The sequence below is a fragment of the Centropristis striata genome, chromosome 4 (genome assembly GCF_030273125.1).
Source record: "Centropristis striata isolate RG_2023a ecotype Rhode Island chromosome 4, C.striata_1.0, whole genome shotgun sequence".
NCBI lineage: Eukaryota > Metazoa > Chordata > Actinopteri > Perciformes > Serranidae > Centropristis > Centropristis striata.
In genome coordinates this window covers 39,332,573-39,350,654 of record NC_081520.1, presented here as the reverse complement: position 1 = coordinate 39,350,654, position 18,082 = coordinate 39,332,573, and the positions used below count along the sequence as shown (strand labels likewise).

General features: G+C 42.3%; 1 protein-coding gene across 1 annotated transcript in view; it reads left to right on the top strand.

Moving 5' to 3' along the window:
- Positions 1–18,082, top strand: part of rsrc1 (arginine/serine-rich coiled-coil 1) — a 145,584-nt gene continuing 127,502 nt past the window's right edge. The window contains exons 1-3 of the mRNA XM_059331442.1: positions 1–97; positions 817–1,020; positions 4,966–5,088. Of these exons, the coding sequence (XP_059187425.1) occupies positions 833–1,020; positions 4,966–5,088 (311 nt within the window). The 5' untranslated portion in view covers positions 1–97; positions 817–832. The remainder of the gene's footprint in view (positions 98–816; positions 1,021–4,965; positions 5,089–18,082) is intronic.

The following is an 18,082-nucleotide window of genomic DNA, read 5'->3' as shown; positions in this document are numbered from 1 at the left end:
TTATTTTGCCTGGGCTCGATCGATGCTATCCGCTTTGACTAGCAGAGTCTCCTGAGCAGTGCATGGCTGAGTTGTGGAGCTTCACAGCGATTTAAAGGTGAGGAGCGGGCTTTTCATTTCAATGTAGCTTCTCGTTGATTTTGCTGCAGCTTATATCTTATGTGTAACGTTCACTGACTGCACTGGGACACTGTTTAGTGGCTCAAATGCCTCAGTCGAAACAAAAACCACCATACAGCCAAACGTTAGTGGAGATAGCACAGTTAGCTTGCTAGCTAGCCTCCACAAAAACACATTTAAAAAATACATTTTTCTTTTATATTTACGGCATATGTGACAGTCGTGTTGTAAGAGCTGTAACGATGATTTATATGGCGTAACTTTTGCTTTTTTCCCACGTGGTTAATAACTGAGCTACGTGTTGTATTAGCTAGCTAAACAGATCACTGACTTTGTGGTTAAAGTAGCTACATTAATGAAACATTAAGACACGTAGAGACATGTACTATTGACTTTTTTATTATGTTTAGCGTGTTCACGTCGATACTGAAAACTTTCTTTTATCGCAAAGGCTTATAACTACGTGATCTCTTGGTTGTTTTCTCCCCCAGCTCTTATCACTTTCTATGTTTTGACTTTTGTAATTCCAACTTGTCTGTGTTTTTATCTCTTGTCTGTAAAGCACTTTGTAACTTTGTTAAGAAAAGTGCTATACAAATAATGTTTATTATTATTATTACTGGAGGTTTAGTTTTTAGATTGTTGATCAAATGTGTCATGGAGATAACTCATCGGCAACACCATGTGTTTTGGCAGCTGACCGTCAGACAGCATGGGTCGGCGCTCGTCTGATAGTGAGGATGGCGGTCGGAGCAGGAGGAAAAGGAAACAGCGTCGAAGGTCATCCTCCTCCTCCTCCTCTTCGTCTTCATCCTCCGGCAGCAGGGTGACCAGCAGCCGGAGCAGAAGGTCCAGTCGCCGCAGCCGCTCTCGCTCCAAAGACAGAGAAAGAGACAGGAGGTGAGCGCGCATAACACACCTTTCTTTTCTATTAGAGGTAGAAAGGGATTCAGGTGACTGTCCTGTTGCAGTTAGCTCTGGTGCTGATGCTGCATTTTCACAGAAGCCCATCCCCTGACTGAAATGCCTCCTCTTCTCTGTGATTGCAAAAGTGAATCAAATGTTTGAACTATTGTTTGGGCCTTTCTTGTCTAATGTTGGTTCATTATATTTCCTGTGGGTTTCTGTCTTTTAGAGCTTATTAGAGGCTAAATCAAATCAAATCAATTTTATTTATATAGCCCAAAATCACAAATCACAGATTTGCCTCAAAGGGCTTCACAGACTGTACATGGTACGACACCCTCTGTCCTTAGACCCTCACATCGGCCAGGGAAAAACTCCTTTAAAAAACCCTTTTAGCAGGGGAAAAAGAAGAAGAAACCTCAGGGAGAGCGACAGAGGAGGGATCCATCTCCCAGGACGGACAGACGTGCAATAGATGTCGTTGTACAGGGCAGGTCAACAGAGTAGAGTAGAGTAGATAGAGGTGTGGGGGGGGGCAATAGAGAGAGAGGGAGAGAGAGGAGCAGGAGTTTATTGGGGGGGGGGGGGGCACAGCAGCAGGTGATGATGCGCCACCATTGGCCAGTAGTGATGGTGAGTGTAGAGTGGACCAGGAGAGGAACATTCCCATCTGGGGCCGAACCAGATCCACAGCTGCAGGCTAACGTGTATAGTGCCTCTGTTAAAGGGTAGTTCTGAGCTTTTGTAGAGGTTGTATGAGGTAGTTATTCATAGTCAGTGTTTTACCTACAGTAGATGATGTCATCAGGCCCCCAGTTTGGAGAAGCATGCAGGGCAGATGGTAAGCTAAGCAGTGTGTTGCTGTGGAAGGACGCAGCAAAATGTGTACCTAATATTGACAGTTTGATCTTACTGTCAGACAGCCCTTTTCCACGGGGGAACTGAAGCTGCTACATCTATCTATGCTCTTTCCAAATCTACCAGACTCCTTTGACAAAAACAGTAATTTTATCCAGCAGAACACAGAAGTTGTTGATCTACCACTGCCTTGATTGGTTAGTTTGTTTGTGTTATTGTGTGACGTAGCAGAGACCATAGATGACATAACGGCTTCACTTCCCCATTGGAAGGGGTTGTCTGACGGCAAGGTAGCACTAATTGTCTGATGTGCCTTTTTCACAGCAGACAGTTTGACATAGTAGGAAAAGTACAGATGTTAATTACAACATTACATAGCTCTGTTTTATTCAAATGTCCCAGTGAGCAAGCATGAACAATACCAGTAGCCTGAAACTAAAGCAGCTAAATGGACTTCAGCGGTCGTATATGTGTGTATATATATGTGTGTATATATATGTGTGTCTTATTTTTCTTTGAAATATAAAAAATCTGTATTAACACCATTAGTGTTGAATTGGCCTTTGTTTTTTGACTGTTTTTAAGATTGATAATTGAAAATATTGGGTATTGTTTTTTGCTTTGGCTTCAAAAGTATATTTGTACATTCCTAGGGTTAACCCATGTGCGCAAAGGTAGAGATGCCCTTGAAATAATACAAATATTTTTATACAATTCCTTTTTTTTTTCCCATGCACATGCGGTAACATAATTTAAAATACAAAGATCACAGAAAAAAATGTATTGAATTCCAGAAAAGTTTGTTTGTCTGGCATGTAAACCTACTGTACCCTAATTTTTTTAACAAATACTGACTAAGAGATAATTATTGTTTAGATTCCAAGTTTTCAATCCGTCCTAAGATAGAATGCTGTTTGGTGTTGTGGTTTTAGTCCTTGTCCAGGCTAACTAGACTCCTTTAAGATGTTTTAGTAAGGATTTGTGTGGAATGATGGACAGTGAAGGACCTTTGCACAGATAAGGATTCTGCTCAGAGGACCCAAGTATGAAATGTAGCATTCAAATTTTAATTGAGCCACACTATTTAAGTTGGTCTTATGATTTCCACAAAAAGAATATGTATGATCACTATTATAAAAAATGAATCTATAACATTTACTTTTGTGTTTTGGCCAGAGGTATTTTTTGAGATGAAACATAGCTTAAAATTTAAGGTAGACATGACTGTTTTAGATGGCCCATTTTGTGTCTCTTCTCAGTAAAGCATAAAATCTGAAGGTTACGAGCTTATACCTGTTTTATAAGCTTCTCCTCCTGTTAACAAAAGACCACACTTTGTTATTTAGCAGTTTCAGATGAATGAGGGGCTCAGGAATAATCAGACATCTTTACAAGTGGCAAGTGGCTGGACCTGGCCTCCTCCATCCATCCACAGCTGCCACTGGCTGTGTGTGGCTGCTCAGACAAGGCCAGTTGATGGTAATTATTTATGAGGCTTGGTCAAGGTCCATTACTGCTGATTGGAAGTCATTGCCTGTCTGTACGGGATGGGGCTGGGTGGGCAGTGTAAACCCCGGGACCACAGTCCCTCATCTATTAGCCATATGTTTTGATCAATTAACCAAGACCTTGTGTGTGTGTGAGTGTGTGTGAGTGTGAGTGTGTGTGTGTAAGAGAAACATGTTCCTTAAATAGACTTGTTTGAAAGAGGACACACATTCTGCGGCATTTTCAACCTGCATACATGCAAACGGTGTAAAGAGACCTCACATGTGGTAAAACAGAAGATCGCTTATGTTCTTGGTGGGTGACATCATGACCACATAATAAAGGTGTATGTGTTAAGAGAGTAACTGCATCCATGCGTAAGTGCGAGCAAGACGGGGGAAAGTGTGTGTGTGGGAACAAAAGACTTGAAATCCAACTTGCTAGCTGTTGTATTTATGTGAAAGGCTTTTGTGTTAACCAGCGCTTCCCACTTCCATGTGTTTGAGCCATTATGTTTTTATTACGTTACATTCGCGCAGGCTTCTGAGAATATGTGAGCTAACGCCACCTTCCAAAAACCCTCACTACTCACTACTGTGTGTTTCTTCTGTGTAATGTGTGAAGTGGTTGTACGAGGGCTGTGGAAGTTATTTCATAAGGCCCGGCTCATGGGATCCAGCCTTTGGAATACTAATGGATCTTTCCTGCGCTGCTCTAAGTGGTACAAATCTGGTTTGATAGTTCAGCCTCTGTGTTATTTGAATTGCTTTCCTTTTTCTTCTCTTCTCCTCTATCTTGCGAAGCTCCCATAGGACCGTGTATGTGTTTTTTTGTGTGTGTGTGCTAAAAAGATTTGGGTATTTTTGGCTTTGGTGAAAGAAAAGAAGAGATTTTAAATAATGAATATTGCTCAAACTGTTTGCGCAGTAGAAGAGGTGGTGGGGGGGGGTTCTGCATTTACATTCACCCCCATAATGCCTCCTGCTACATGATATCAATAAGAACGCGGTGTGAGTGGTGTTTGGAAAATAGACGCTACACACACTGCTGTAGCCACATTAAAGCGCAGCAGAGCACCAAAGGGCCCCTGTGGAGGAACTGTAGGGCAGCCTGCATGGCTCTGCTGCTCCCAGCCGTAGACGAGCGTGTTCACTAATGCAAAGTAGCCATCAGCGTTGCTCATAGGAGGTGAGGTTGTCTGGGACACAAGGACATATTTGCTCTTGAAATGAACAGCAAAACAAATTAGGAATACAGCATTCACTTATGCAGGAGAGAGAAGAATTCAATATGGGGAATGAACACAGAATAATAGAAATGGTGCTTCTTATGGCAGGGTGGAGGGAGCTGATATGAGAAGTGTTTGATTTTTTTAAACTTTTTTTTTTTTTATGGATAATGAGTGAAACGGTAAAATGAGGCCAAATGACCATGCTTCACATGTTTCATTGTTGCCGATTTGGCAAAACTTCCAAATGATTAATTTTCCTGAACCCCGCTGTCTGAGTGATGTTTTGTTTTGAGGATCCTGCCAATAGCATAGTAATATAAATGTTTGTTAAAATTTGTATGAATTTGTTCTGTGGTCTCCAGGAGAAAAAGACGCTCCAGCAGCAGTTCGTCCCACAGTTCGTCTCGCAGGAGGAGGAGTCGCAGCGCAGAGAGAGACAAGGGGAGGAGCCACCGCTCACACAGGTCACGCAGCCGAGACAGGAGGTAAACAACACAAACGCACAACATTTTATTCAGTCTTGGATAGAGTAACTACCAACACAACAGTGAATGTTCAAACCACTAGCTATGTTTTAAAGAATACCATTTTCCTTAGTGCTATACACTGATTGAATTTCAACACTTTTTAGAGTTTTTAGACCCTTCGGTGGTTTTGGTTGTGAATATTTCATGATTCATATTGTTGCAAAGTTGAAATTTAGAACCCCAAGTATTGTGATTTACTGAAAAATGGCAAGTTTCTGAATTATTCCAACATAGTTTTTGCTTCAAAATCGTAAGTAATAGTTAATAATAATAAAAATAAAATGTTATACATTTGTAACAAAGGCAAGTATATATATATACAGCACGTTTCAACAACAAGATATTCAAAGTGCTTTCAATAAGGCTTTTAGTAAAAAAATATATTAAAAAACAAACAGAAGGCAATATAAAAAGAAACACATCTGTATGACTTTAAAGAGTAAAACAAAATAAAAGATGAAAATAAGCTAAAATAGAATACAGCATGAGTGATGAGTGATGGCTACATCTTTAAGGAGGGACCAAAAAAAAATCTTCTTGAAGTGCTCTTTGGGTGTTTGTATTACAAATCAGTATGTGGAATGCCACCGCAGACTTTTCTTATTAAAAAAAGCAATAAGACTTTTGGAAGTTTACTTCAGCGTAAACAAACACATCGTTTCGTATTTATGCCTCATGTCATCAGACGGAGCCACATGGAAACTTAGGTCTGGATTAGTATGTTCATGTGCACGTACTCGTGTCTCAGTTTGCCCTGACTATCTGTCTTACAGTGTGAGTATTAATGAAACAGAGACCCGCAGAGACGGCAGGTCATATTGCAACACCAGTTCAATCCTTCCCAAATCTCTTCTGGCAGCAGCTCTCCTTTCACTCATTAACACAATTAAAACATCATTAGCCATACATACTTTGTTGAATTATGATTATTATTGGTGAAGCTGACTCCTTTTTTTTTTTTTTTTTTTTTGCAATGGACTAACTTATTCATGCAAGACTAATATGTACACACCTGCACTCTCTCTGTCTCTCTCTCTCTCTCTGTCTGTCACACACACACACACACACACACACACACAGTTATAGTCAGACGTGTATCCCTTTCAGAAACATAAAGGCAACGTCTCTGTGTGTGGTGGTCCATGTCATTAGCATAGCTAATCTGGTGCTAATGAACCAGTAAACTCTGCAGTTTTTAAATCCCTCACACACACACACACACACACACATTGTCATACACACATAAAAACATGCACAGATGCACAATTGAAGAAAAGGTTTTCATAATATATGCGCGAGCGAGGCCTTTTGTTTACTTGTGTAAGGCTGTGGGGGAGAGCAGAGATCATTTTAATCACAAAGGAAAAAGAGTTTTAATATCTTCATTACAGAGGTGTCACATTGAATGAATGATGCAACAGAGACATTTTGACATAAGAGTGGTTGATGGTGCACCACACTTTTTACTCTCCAACCTAATGGTCACAGAACATCTTGTGGCTTCACAACAAGCAGCAAATATCCGGGTTGCTCTGCGAAACGAAACCATTTCTGGAGAGAATTTGACCAAGCAGTTTTCACACATTGTCTGGCTTCTCTCAGTGGTACAGTGGCAGTCACTCGCAGCGGCACTGGTGATTAAAACATCAGTCGAAAATGGCATTAATGGTGTGGTGTGAGATGAAGGGTGGAGGGGATTTGGGAGATTTAGAACTACAGTCGATGACATCGGTGTTTACAAACGCTGTACTGTGATTAGGAGGGTTGCGTTGTGTAATCGGCTTAGCGGTGAGCGAGGAGCAGGTGGGTTGGGCTGGTGCTGGTGGGAGTGCGTGGTGGGGTGTTACGAGGTGGAGGCGGTGTTGGAGGTGGGGATGTGCAAAATGATGGCATTGATGATGAATTTATGCAGTTATGTGATGGCAGCTGCAATTTGTGTCTGCAAAACTTTGTCGTGGGCCGCAACATGTGTGCTGCTGTGGGAGCGTTAAACAATCTAGTGGAAATTTTGTTGTCATAAATGGGACTAGAGCTGAAATTATTTGTCAACTAATTGATAGAAATAATCAGCAACAATTAAGACTAATAATCAACTCATTTTTCAAGCATAAATGGGGAACAAAATAGCTTCTGATTCTCAAATGTGAGGATTTGGCCCTTTGCATTGTGTTGTTGTAGAATAAACTGAATCTCTGGGGGTTTGATGATAAATTGAGACAATAAGCTATTTAAAGGAGGCACTTTGGACTCTTGGAAAGGCATTTTTCATTATTTTTTAAAAAACGTATTAAATGATGTATTCATTAAGGAATTAACTGAGAGTCATTCATAATTCAGATTATTGTTAAATGGCTTTAAATGAGACATTTTTAAAACAAATCCTGTAAATATTCATGTCAATATATCCCATATTTTCTGCATTACTTAGAGAGTCTGTTCTAAGGCATTGGACGAAATTACAATTCAAGATTATGGATAAGGGAAGTTCACCACAATTAACTAATTGAGTTTTGTTTTTGTTTTTTTGTTGTTTTTTATCAGAATCTGCAAAAAAATCACGTTTGTCACATCCCAAACTGTAAAACTGCAACCTTGTGGATTGTACAGCTTTGTAGTGGGATACTGCACATTCTGCCTCCACTGTGGTCGTGGAATGAAAGCAGGTTGGTGTGCACAGGTGCCCTGGCTGCCATTAGTCAGCGGTGGTGTGTGTGTGTGTGTGTGTGTGTGTGTGTGTGTCTGGATGAGGCTGCCTGAGATGGCTGAGAGGCTGGCTGATGGATCAGAGGAGGATTGAGTGGACAGGACCTCATGATTGATACGCAGATAGGATATGAGGTGCTGCCTGCCACCCCCACCCCGGCCACACCAACCAGGCACCTCCTTCAGAATATGAAAGAGAGAGGAGGCCGAGTGCACCGACTGGGGGGACGAGAAGTTGGAAGAGAATGGAAAAGTGTGGAGAGAATAGGTTGAGTTAGTGCTAGAGGGGGAGAGAGCAGAGAAGATCCTGAAGGAGGAAAATGAACAGAGAGACAAAAGCGAGCACCGGTAGAGAGAACAGATAGGCCTGAGAGAGGGATATTATTCAGAAGAAATGAGAATAATAACGCCTGCATCAGAATATTGCAGGGGAGAAGATTAGGACCATAGTGGGGCCGTCGTGGGCTGAAGGAAGGGGATATTATTACCTTCTTTTCAATCTCTCATGTATAAATAAAAAATAAAGAGATACATGAAATAAGAATAATGCTCTATCATGTGTTTACCATTTATCGTTGCTTCCTCCTTCTCTCCTCTTGTTCTCTCTTTCTCCTCTTTTTTTCCTGCCCTCAATCAGAGCAGGGCCAGGTCCCCCAGAGGCACTCAATCTTGCCCTGAAATGTAAAACAGACAAGAGGAGCAGATTACCTATTTGCCATTAATGTTTATTCTCTTTGATGTGAGCAGGCATATCAGGCTGTGCGTGTGTGCGCACCAGCATGTGTGTGCGGTTGATTGGGCGTATGCATGTATGTGCAGATTTGCGCGAATGCATGTTCAGGGAGAGAGGGGGTGTCACAGCCCTAATCCACTGGGGGAGAGCAGAGTGGAGCATGGCAGCAGCAGCATACAGTGATCTGATGCGTACCCGGTCCAACAAAGACGACGCAGCCTCTCATCACAGCCGGATCACAGGCACGTCTTTAGGTGAGCTCGGCGGAGCGGCGTAGCGCGGCGCTTTTATAGGCGTCCACAGCAGGGGTTAAATGTGTGTGGCTCAGTCACTCATTCTGTCAGTCCTTCATTAATAACAGTTTGCTTTTCGAGGCACTCTGAGAAGATGTGGAGGAATGGCAGGTGTGACAAATACACCACTTGACCCATCAAAGAGCAGCTGAGCATTTAATTTGTTGTGTGTGTGCGTGCATGCACTCACATAGGTGAGCTCATACTGCAGGGCGCACACACAGATGCTTACATTTTCCTCATTAATATTTCAGGCCCGTGTTGAGTTAGCAGGGCGGAGTGCTAGCGTCAGGGTTTAGCCCCGCTAACACTGGAGCGGCTTCATTGCTGGGCTGCTGTCATGACTCTGAGGAGAGTGAGACCTCTAATTATCTGTCTCTCCCCTAGAGGAGATAGATAGCGAGCTAAATGCACCACCCACCATGCCAGGATAGCAGACCAGAGTCAGGACTATCTCAGCTGCCCCCTGGAGCCACAGAGACCGGGATGGGTTCAGAACTGGTGCTCAGTTAGAGCGAGGAGAAAGGGCTGTAGCTGGGACAGTCAGGGGCTGGACTTCAGAAGTAGAGCAAATGTGGCTTACTAAGCATTTGGGATGACTTTCTGAAAATGTGCATTTATAGCATAAACAAGATGCCATTGTAGTGTTTGAGTGCAATACAGAAATTCAAAGGACGTGTTAGCCTCCATGTTTACCTGCTGGAGCTTCAGATTAGGTCTCAGGTCAGGGTCCAGATGCATAGACAATTTTTTTTGTACACACAAAAAAAACATGCATACACCTTTTCCCACTCATAAACTGATATTTATATAGAAAGAATTAGTGTATGAGCTTTTTTTTTTTTAGATAAGATATCTGTGGGAACATGAAATGTAAGGTGAGAGATGTAACTTTATAATAAAACGTTGTTTTATAGTTGTTTGATAATTTCACTGATTGTGTTATTTTTTCAGGCTGCACAACGTTCTGTAAAATTTCAATTAAAGGCACATTTATAAACCTTAATTTAAAATTTTATGCATCTTTTTTTAAATTTTACAACATCATCCTGTTAATTATCGTTTAAGTTTATCCTAAATTGTGGAGCAACTTGTAAAGTCTGTCTCAACATGGGCACTACGAACGAATCATTGATCATCTTTCTGACATTTAATAAAAATATTAATGCTGAGTGAGATTTTACCTCACAGCTGGTTTGCAGAAACATGTAATGAATTAGTGGTATGGACATGCATATTGACAGCTGCTCTGTCACTGAGGGAGTACATACAGTGAAATTGCACTCTCTCTGCTGTGTTTCACTAGTACAACTTTTCATATATGGGAAGTTTGAGGTTGTTTCTACAATCATTTACGACTAACTATGGGAGTGGAAATATGGCCCGTGCATGAGCGCCTACTACCACAATGATTGAGATTTTTAAACCAGAATCAGGCATATGTGCCTCTTTATACATCTGATGAAAAGAAAGTTTCTGTGAGTTTCTGCTTTAGTCATGAATCTACACAGAGTTTTAAGCATCTGGCCCCTGCAATAAGGCTGACATAAAACAGAATGTAATAATAATAACAATGATGAGACGCTTAAGTGATTCCCTTCAGGCACATTCTGCTGTCCTGCTTCAGAGAGGTCAGAGGTCAACTCCCAGAGTTAGGTCCTCTGGTTGAGATGGACAACCACTAGGCCACCCTGTCATGTCTCGCTGCTGCTTAGAGCGAGGTAATCTAGATGTTTTAGGTCCATAGCTCTGCTTTCTGCTGTGGAGATCACAGAAGGACTCAGGGTGACACAGTGTGTGTGTGCGGGCATGCGTGTGTGTGTGTGTGCGTGCAGGGGTTGAGCGATGGCCTGGTATTTATTTCACACAGCAATTTTCCCCTGTATGAGATGAGGTGTCGTACATCTGCTAGATAGCTTTTCCTGCCTAGCACCGACACGGAGCACGAGCAAGGTCATCGGGACGGCTTGGGAACAGGGAGGGCTGAGGTGAGGAGCTGAAGGGAGGAGTGGAAAGGTCTTCAGAGGGGGAGGAAAGTGAAGGTAGGGCAGCTGAGTGCGAGAAGACAGAGGCAGGGTGAGGAAAATTTGGGACTTTATTGTGGCTGAGCAGCGTGGCCTCCCAGCTTTTCATTGCACCTGGATCAGCAATTCCCCTGTCCGGTGACAGGGTGGAGATTGTTCTGCGCATTTGTGTCCAACATATATTTATTCACACAGTTTAGACTGTGTGTGATGTAGCAGGTGGTTTTGGGTGTCGCTGGCTTCATAAGGGAAACAGCCCTGAGTGTGTTTTGAGGACATGACAAGTGAAATCTGGTTTCCTCAACAAACCACCGAGATGTTGCCATTATGAGAGAACCATAAGGCAAAAGTGGTGGTGCTGATGGATAGGGAATGAGATGAGGAGGAAGGCGAACAAACCCTAAATCCTTTTTCTTCTTTAAGTTGCAGTATCTCATTTAGTGTTCTCACAGTTTTATAGCGGTCTCAGGTTAGTCTAGGGTATACTAGACTGGAATTTAAGAGCAGGCTCCTGGCTGTTTTTCATCCATCTGTCTGTTATCCCGTAGACTCTCAGCATCTTTTCTTCTCCCCCTTCCACTGGATGACATTCAGCCCTTTCTTCCTTCTTCCCCTATTACCGGACTTGCAAAGTGTTGATTTAAACTGAAAGATGACCTGGTTTAGTTCGGCTGCGTCTTCTCTACTCCATAAAAATCAACATGCTTCCAGTCGTGAGATCTGAACGTGTTTGTTGTTGTTGTTTCTCTCTTTTCCTCTCTCTCTCTCTCTCTCTCTGTCTTACTCTCTTTCTCTGTGTTGTCTTTTTTATTTATCTGCTGTAAAGGCCAGTCAAGCGCTGCTCGGCTTTGTTGTCAGAAACCTTTATTTACCAAAGGGAGGAATAAGTGACTGACACAGACAGCCTCTTTCATCCGCGCCTCGCCGCAAGCAGTGTTCCCCTCTACCGCCAGAGGAAAACCCCCCTCCCCTCACCCCTCACTTCTGCCAAGCCGCCCCCCCACAACCCCACTCCACCGCACCGCACTCCTCCATCCTGCAGGCTTACAACACACTAGCCCACTCCCCTGGGTAGCAACCTAGCTGTACAGTCTGCACTGTGTAACACACACACGCACGCAAAATTCACCTCACAAAAGGCATCACACCAGTCCTCTCACACAGACGATCAAATGAGGGAGTTAGTCCGATGGTCCCAAACAAAGACTCGTTTAACATCAAAGAGTTGTCCCTTTTCTCTTTTTATCCATCTGTTAAAAAAACTGGAAGTAATGACACATGAAGCCTGTTGTGTTAAAGACTGGAAGGATAGTTTGTTGTTGTTTTTGTAGACGTTGTGTGATGGAGGAATCTCTCGGGCATCAATCTGACAGTGATTAAAAAAAGAAATAAACACATATAACATTTACATTCAAATGGGAAGTAAAATATAAAGAATATTTGAAAAACATCATTATTATACTTGCAACAAAATGAGACGTACAAACAGCTTTTTCTGCAGACATTAAAGGCCTGTGAAGTTACCCATGCATATTTTACTACCTACATCCAGATAAAGTAACTGGTTAAATTGGTAGGTTGTGAAATACACATACTGGAGCTCTTAATCACTTTCAAGTAAAATAATCTGAATAGCGTCTAATACAACAGCTTTGTCTTTATTTCTCTTGTTTATCTTTTTAAATGTGGAGGTGGGAAGATAAAACCTGTTTTCTGTTAAAAGGGTCCTTAAACTCGGGTGATATTAACATTTAATATGTTAGTAAAATGGACAAATTAGAGAAAGATGTTGCTTGTTTTGTTTTTTCTTCTTTATAACATGTTTTATCAGATGGCCACTCATGGTGATATACTGGAACACAAAAGCGATAGACACAGTTGTGTATAAGTAGAATTTAATGTACTGACTCATTACTAAAAAAAAAACGCCACAGATAATGAGATGTGGAGTTGTGAAATTGTGAAATAATCACAATTTCTTCTTTAAGTTAATCTGTTTTCCTAAATATTGCATTAAACATGATTATTATTGAGAGTTGGTGCTTGAAGATGCAGCACATGTAATTCAGTGTTTAAAAAAAAAAAAGAAAATATATATATGTAATAAAATCTTATTACAGTTACAGTTTTTATGTTTACATAGGTTTTGGAATTTCACAAAAGTTGACTCAAACAAAGCATAAAGTATTTTAGTTTTTTTTTTTTTAAAGTTCACAGATCTAATCATCAAGAGCGTAGAGTAATGTTCCTTTTTGAAAGCAAATCTTTGTGATTAATTTAAGTATCATAGAGAGAGGACTAGTTACTTTATACGAAAGACAAAATGTGTCTGTTTGATGACTAAAAGCCAGTAGAAGTGTGACACTCCCACTGTTATTTCTTTAGAGACACGCTTGCAGTGTTTTGCAAATAAAACCTCTATAATGCCAAAGACTAATACATGCAATCAGCCCTCATTGTGTTCACTTTATGACAGTGAAAAGCCTCATCCGTCTGGCCAGACCAAGAGAAAGACGGAGACAGAAACGCTTTTAGCTCTGGCATAGGAAAATGAACACCAAATGTATCTCTCTCTCTTTCCTTCCTGCCTTCTCTCTGTCTCTCTCTCCTATTTAAGCTTCTTGAAGTTCTTCCAAATTGGGTTTTAAATGCCAATTAGGAGGTTGAATGTAGTAAAATAAAAGCAAATGCAGGCAGGATGGCCTCACCTTCTGGCTGGTTAGGCTTCAGAGAGAGCTGAGCCGGACCTTTGGCTCCCAGCGAGGCTTTGAGAGAAATATCCTGCCTAATGAACACATTAATTAGAACCATAACTATTTATAAGATGATAATTAGAAACGAAGGGAGGTAAACTGGGCTTTTCCTGCAATTAATGGAGGATTAATTACGGGAGCTAATGAAGTGGATTTTTGAAACGCGTGGAGGTGAAGTACAGAGATGTGCAGCTCGCTTTGTGATCACTGGCATAATTATTTTCTCCAGCGCCAAAGCGTTTGAGGCCCTGGTCCTCGCCGGCTCAGGCCGGCTAATAAGCATCATTGCATCGTTATATATGCACTTAAAAAGACTTGCCACTGAAATGACTGTCTAATTATTTCTAATTGGCAGGCCCTGTGTGTTGTCATTGAGCTGTTTGGAGCCGCAGCGGAGCCCTGGGTCTAATAACGCTCTGGGCGGAGAAGGAGGGGAAGAGAGAGATAGAGAGACAGTGATACATAGAGAGAGAGAGAGAGAGGAAAGAAAAGGGGGGGCTCTACCAGTTGCCTGCTGCTCATAGCCGGACCTGCACGTTGCCCCCCTGTGCCACTCGCCCAGCAGGACAGCGGGTCCTAGAATGACGCCCAGTGCGCTCCGAGGTCACCTTGCCAAGTAGCCGATTAGCAAAGTTTTATTTTATCTGTGCTTATTTCCCCCCCTTTTAATTAACAGCCTCTGCTCTTAATTTATGCACAGATAAACGCCACCGTCTGTCCACAGTTCTTCTTTTTTCGCTCTTAAACATGCTACACACACACACACACACACACACACAGGGAGGGAGGTATGTTTATGTGCTGCGTGTGATTCGGTGGCCAGGTTTTGAGCCAGTCCGTAGAGACCCATGCTAAGAGAGCATGCATGGACAAACCTCAGTCAGGCGTGTTTACCTTGTACTCTACTTATGCTCTGGCTCAAACCATATGGACACCATCGTTCCGTGGGACTCAGAGGAAGCACGTGTTATATAGTCGGTCTTTACAATATGCTGGCACAGTCGTATTCAGACGTATAGTTAGCGTTGATGTTTTAGCACACTTTCATCAATGGGTTATAGAGTAAATATGTGCATTTTCACAATAGATTTACATTTTAATTATTTGAGGCATTGATCTCTATTTAAGCTGTGTCATTTACACTTGCATGTCTGAGGGTGTGTGCGTTCCGACAGTGTTTGAATGATGGCCTGGGATTATGTGTGTGAGCACCTCACTTAACTCGTCCTAAGCAGAGCCATGTGCGTTGTCCTGCCAAAAAACACTCCTTCATTCCTCCTCTCCCTCCCGGACAACTTGAGAGCAAATTGCCAGCTAATGGAACCACTGCCTGCACTTGTCAGTTCACTTTGGACAAGCAAAGGAACCACACAAAAACACACACACTGACGCACACACACACGTACACACACAAGCATGTGGTTTCACTCACACGTTTAGTAATTTATTTGTGGAAAAAGAAGAGAAAAATGAGAGAGAATGGCAGAGAAATGAAACAAGGATCATGTGCGCCTTGACTGAAACCTTGACAATCTTTTTGAAAGTAATGAAACACTTTCTCAGCATGCGCATGAGTTTTTCTATTTGAAATTTGTCTTCCTTTTTTGTTCTGTCTATCCATTCGGGTTTTGGCAGAGTCGAGGACATGAGGAGGAAGTGGAGATAGATGGATCGCCCAAAGGATACGTGGCCAACTGTCGTATGATTGGCTGAACAAAGAGCAGAACACTTCTGTGACTGGTTGAACAGAGAACTCGTCGTCGCGATTTTGGCTTTAAATCAAAGCCGGAAAAATGTAATTATTTTAAATGCAGTCAACAGTTTTGCTGGAGTGGAAGTTTGCCAGATTTCTCTGTAAACTCTGTGGGATACTGACACTCAGAAAAAGTGGGATAACAAAGCATGCACCCCGTCTCTCATGTGCTACTGCAGATGTGTAATGAATGACATTAATGCCATCACTGTAACATATGGCCTCATTTGGTTCCTGCTTAGAACAGCGCGTAGCAAAGCAAATCAACTATTGCCACTCCTACTTCAGATTAAAAGTGCAGAGATTTCATAAAATAAATGGAAAAACATAAAAATTATAAGAAATCGTATTGACCTTGGCTGTATTAGCATTAACTTCTGAAGAGAAAATATAATTGTGATATTGTGAAAGCTATATCCAGTTTCCAATATATCATCATTCATCAATGCTGACTGTCCTGACATTTCTCAGAGAGTGGTGGCCAGAAAAGGTCTTTATCTTTCTCTGTTTATTGTTTACAAAACGTGCTGTTGTTTCAGTGCTGCTGCGCATCAAAAAATCACCTTATGGTTAAGGTTATTAATGTTAAAAGAAGGTAAAATCTGCCTCTTTATCGGTTACTTGGGACATGTAGACCACAAGAAGCGACAAATACAGTGGAGGGGAGCGGCTTTTTTCCCTCCTCAGAGGGCGGAGTGTTTTCTCTTTCTATTCATTTCTTGATCTGTATTTCTGTCTCTCTCTCCCTCTCTCCTTCTCCTTGTTCAATCTTGACAGCAGTTCTTAAAAAAAAAAAAAGATTTTTAGAAACTTCTTTATGAGACAAGCCTCTGTTCTGTCAGAAGACAACTTTATGTTATTCCACTGAAGAGGGGAAACTAATAGTTTTTTACAGGGCACTATTCCAGTTGTGTCTTGGGTGTTTAATTAAGTGTAGTTTCCCTTTAGTAGTGGAATGTGTGTCTGCTTTTTGTCGGCCCGTTCCTCGGTGCCTTTTACAGTCCACCCACATGGTTTGTCTCAGCGTTTATGATTTTTCTTATACCGGAGTTGTGAGGTTCCTAAATCACTTAAGCACACGGGGCCGAGCAGTCCACATTTAAACAATAAAAGGCTGTTATGCTAAGGGCCCTCAGATCTCCTACCACTTCATAAATACATGCGTATAAAAGGCAGAAAAATACATCTTCCCTGACCAGAGAGAGAGGGAGAGCGAGCGTCTGAGAGCACACCTGCTAATTGGAGCCAGCTTGATGTGAAGCACGGCTGTCTGCTCTGTCCTCTCCATAAGTCCCAATCATTTTTTCTTTTCTTTTTTATTCTCTTACCTTGGTTGTCATTGACTCCCCAACTTTTCTAACCTTTTTTCTCTTTATCTTACAGTTGCTTCTCCTTCCAAAGCCTCCTGCTGTCTTTCACCTATTGTCTCCCCTTGTCAAGTCTGCACTCCCTCTCCTCCTGCTCCTCCTCCTCCTCCTTCTCCTTCTCCTCTCCTTCAACTTTTTCTCCCTCCCTGCTTTCCACCTTCTTACAGATGGAGGCAATGACAACCAAAACAACTCTCTCCTAACTCAGTGTAACTAATTGTTCCGGGCCGTGATGGATGGAAGGAGGGAAAAAGTGGGTTTCAATTGCGTGAGTGGCTGTGAGCGAGTTGGCAAGTTAGCACCTTGTCTAAGTGTGACCTTCACTTGACCTTGTGTCTGGGCTGAGTGGCTGAGCCGGGGCCCCCCTCGGCTCCAGCTGCTAATGGGTGTCATGTCGAAGCTTCGCCTGCATAGAGGTCAAAGGGCGCGGGTGCACACCAGACGGCCAAGTTTAGGATTGCGATGAGGAGGCTGAGTGACACTGGGCATATGTGCCGATGAAGACGCAGGGTAATCAACACATGTGCATGCAGCGAGCCACGCACACGGCCATACACACACACACACACACACACACACACACATGCACGCACGTAAAAACCACATTCGCTGCAGAAAGTCTTCTTTTCCCTCATCGTTGGCTGGCCGTTGTAGGTTCATATAGATCTGAGGGGTCTGTGAAGGCCTTTGAACTCTGCTAAATGACTTGACCTTGTGGCTTGTGGCTGTAAGCGTGTGTGTGTGGTGTGTGTGTGTGTGTTTGGGAGTGTATGGGGGGGGGTAGTGAGTGGGTGGCCTGCATGGGGTCTCATTTCTGCTTCACAGCATAGCAGGGCATTGCAGACGTTTGTGTTGACGACTGCTAAATTAAAAGCAAACTGAAGATTATGACAAATCTAAACATTGCTTTTATGAAGCAGAGGGGGACGGAGAAAAAACATTTCTGTGAATCTTTCATGCTCTGTCTTTGCTGTGTTAATTGTGCTCACAATCAGCTACTTTGCAGCGATTCCTTGTGTGTTATTTAGCGTGTGTGTGTATGTATATTTATGTTTCTGTGTGGGTGTGCATGGTGGATGACTGAGTCTGTGTGTGCGTGTGCGTGCGTGCGTGCGTGTACTGTGAACCGAGGGAACAGATAATGTGGCTGCTTGGAAGGAGGAAGCAGCTTGGGAAATGATTTCAACAGCTCTCATAATTAGAGGAATATCATAAATTAAACTTGTGTCTGCCGTTGCGTTTGAAGAGCACTCAAAAGTAATAAATTCTGGATGGTTAACATATTTGCATTCCATTCAGCAGGCAGCGTCAGGCAGGAACAGCTGT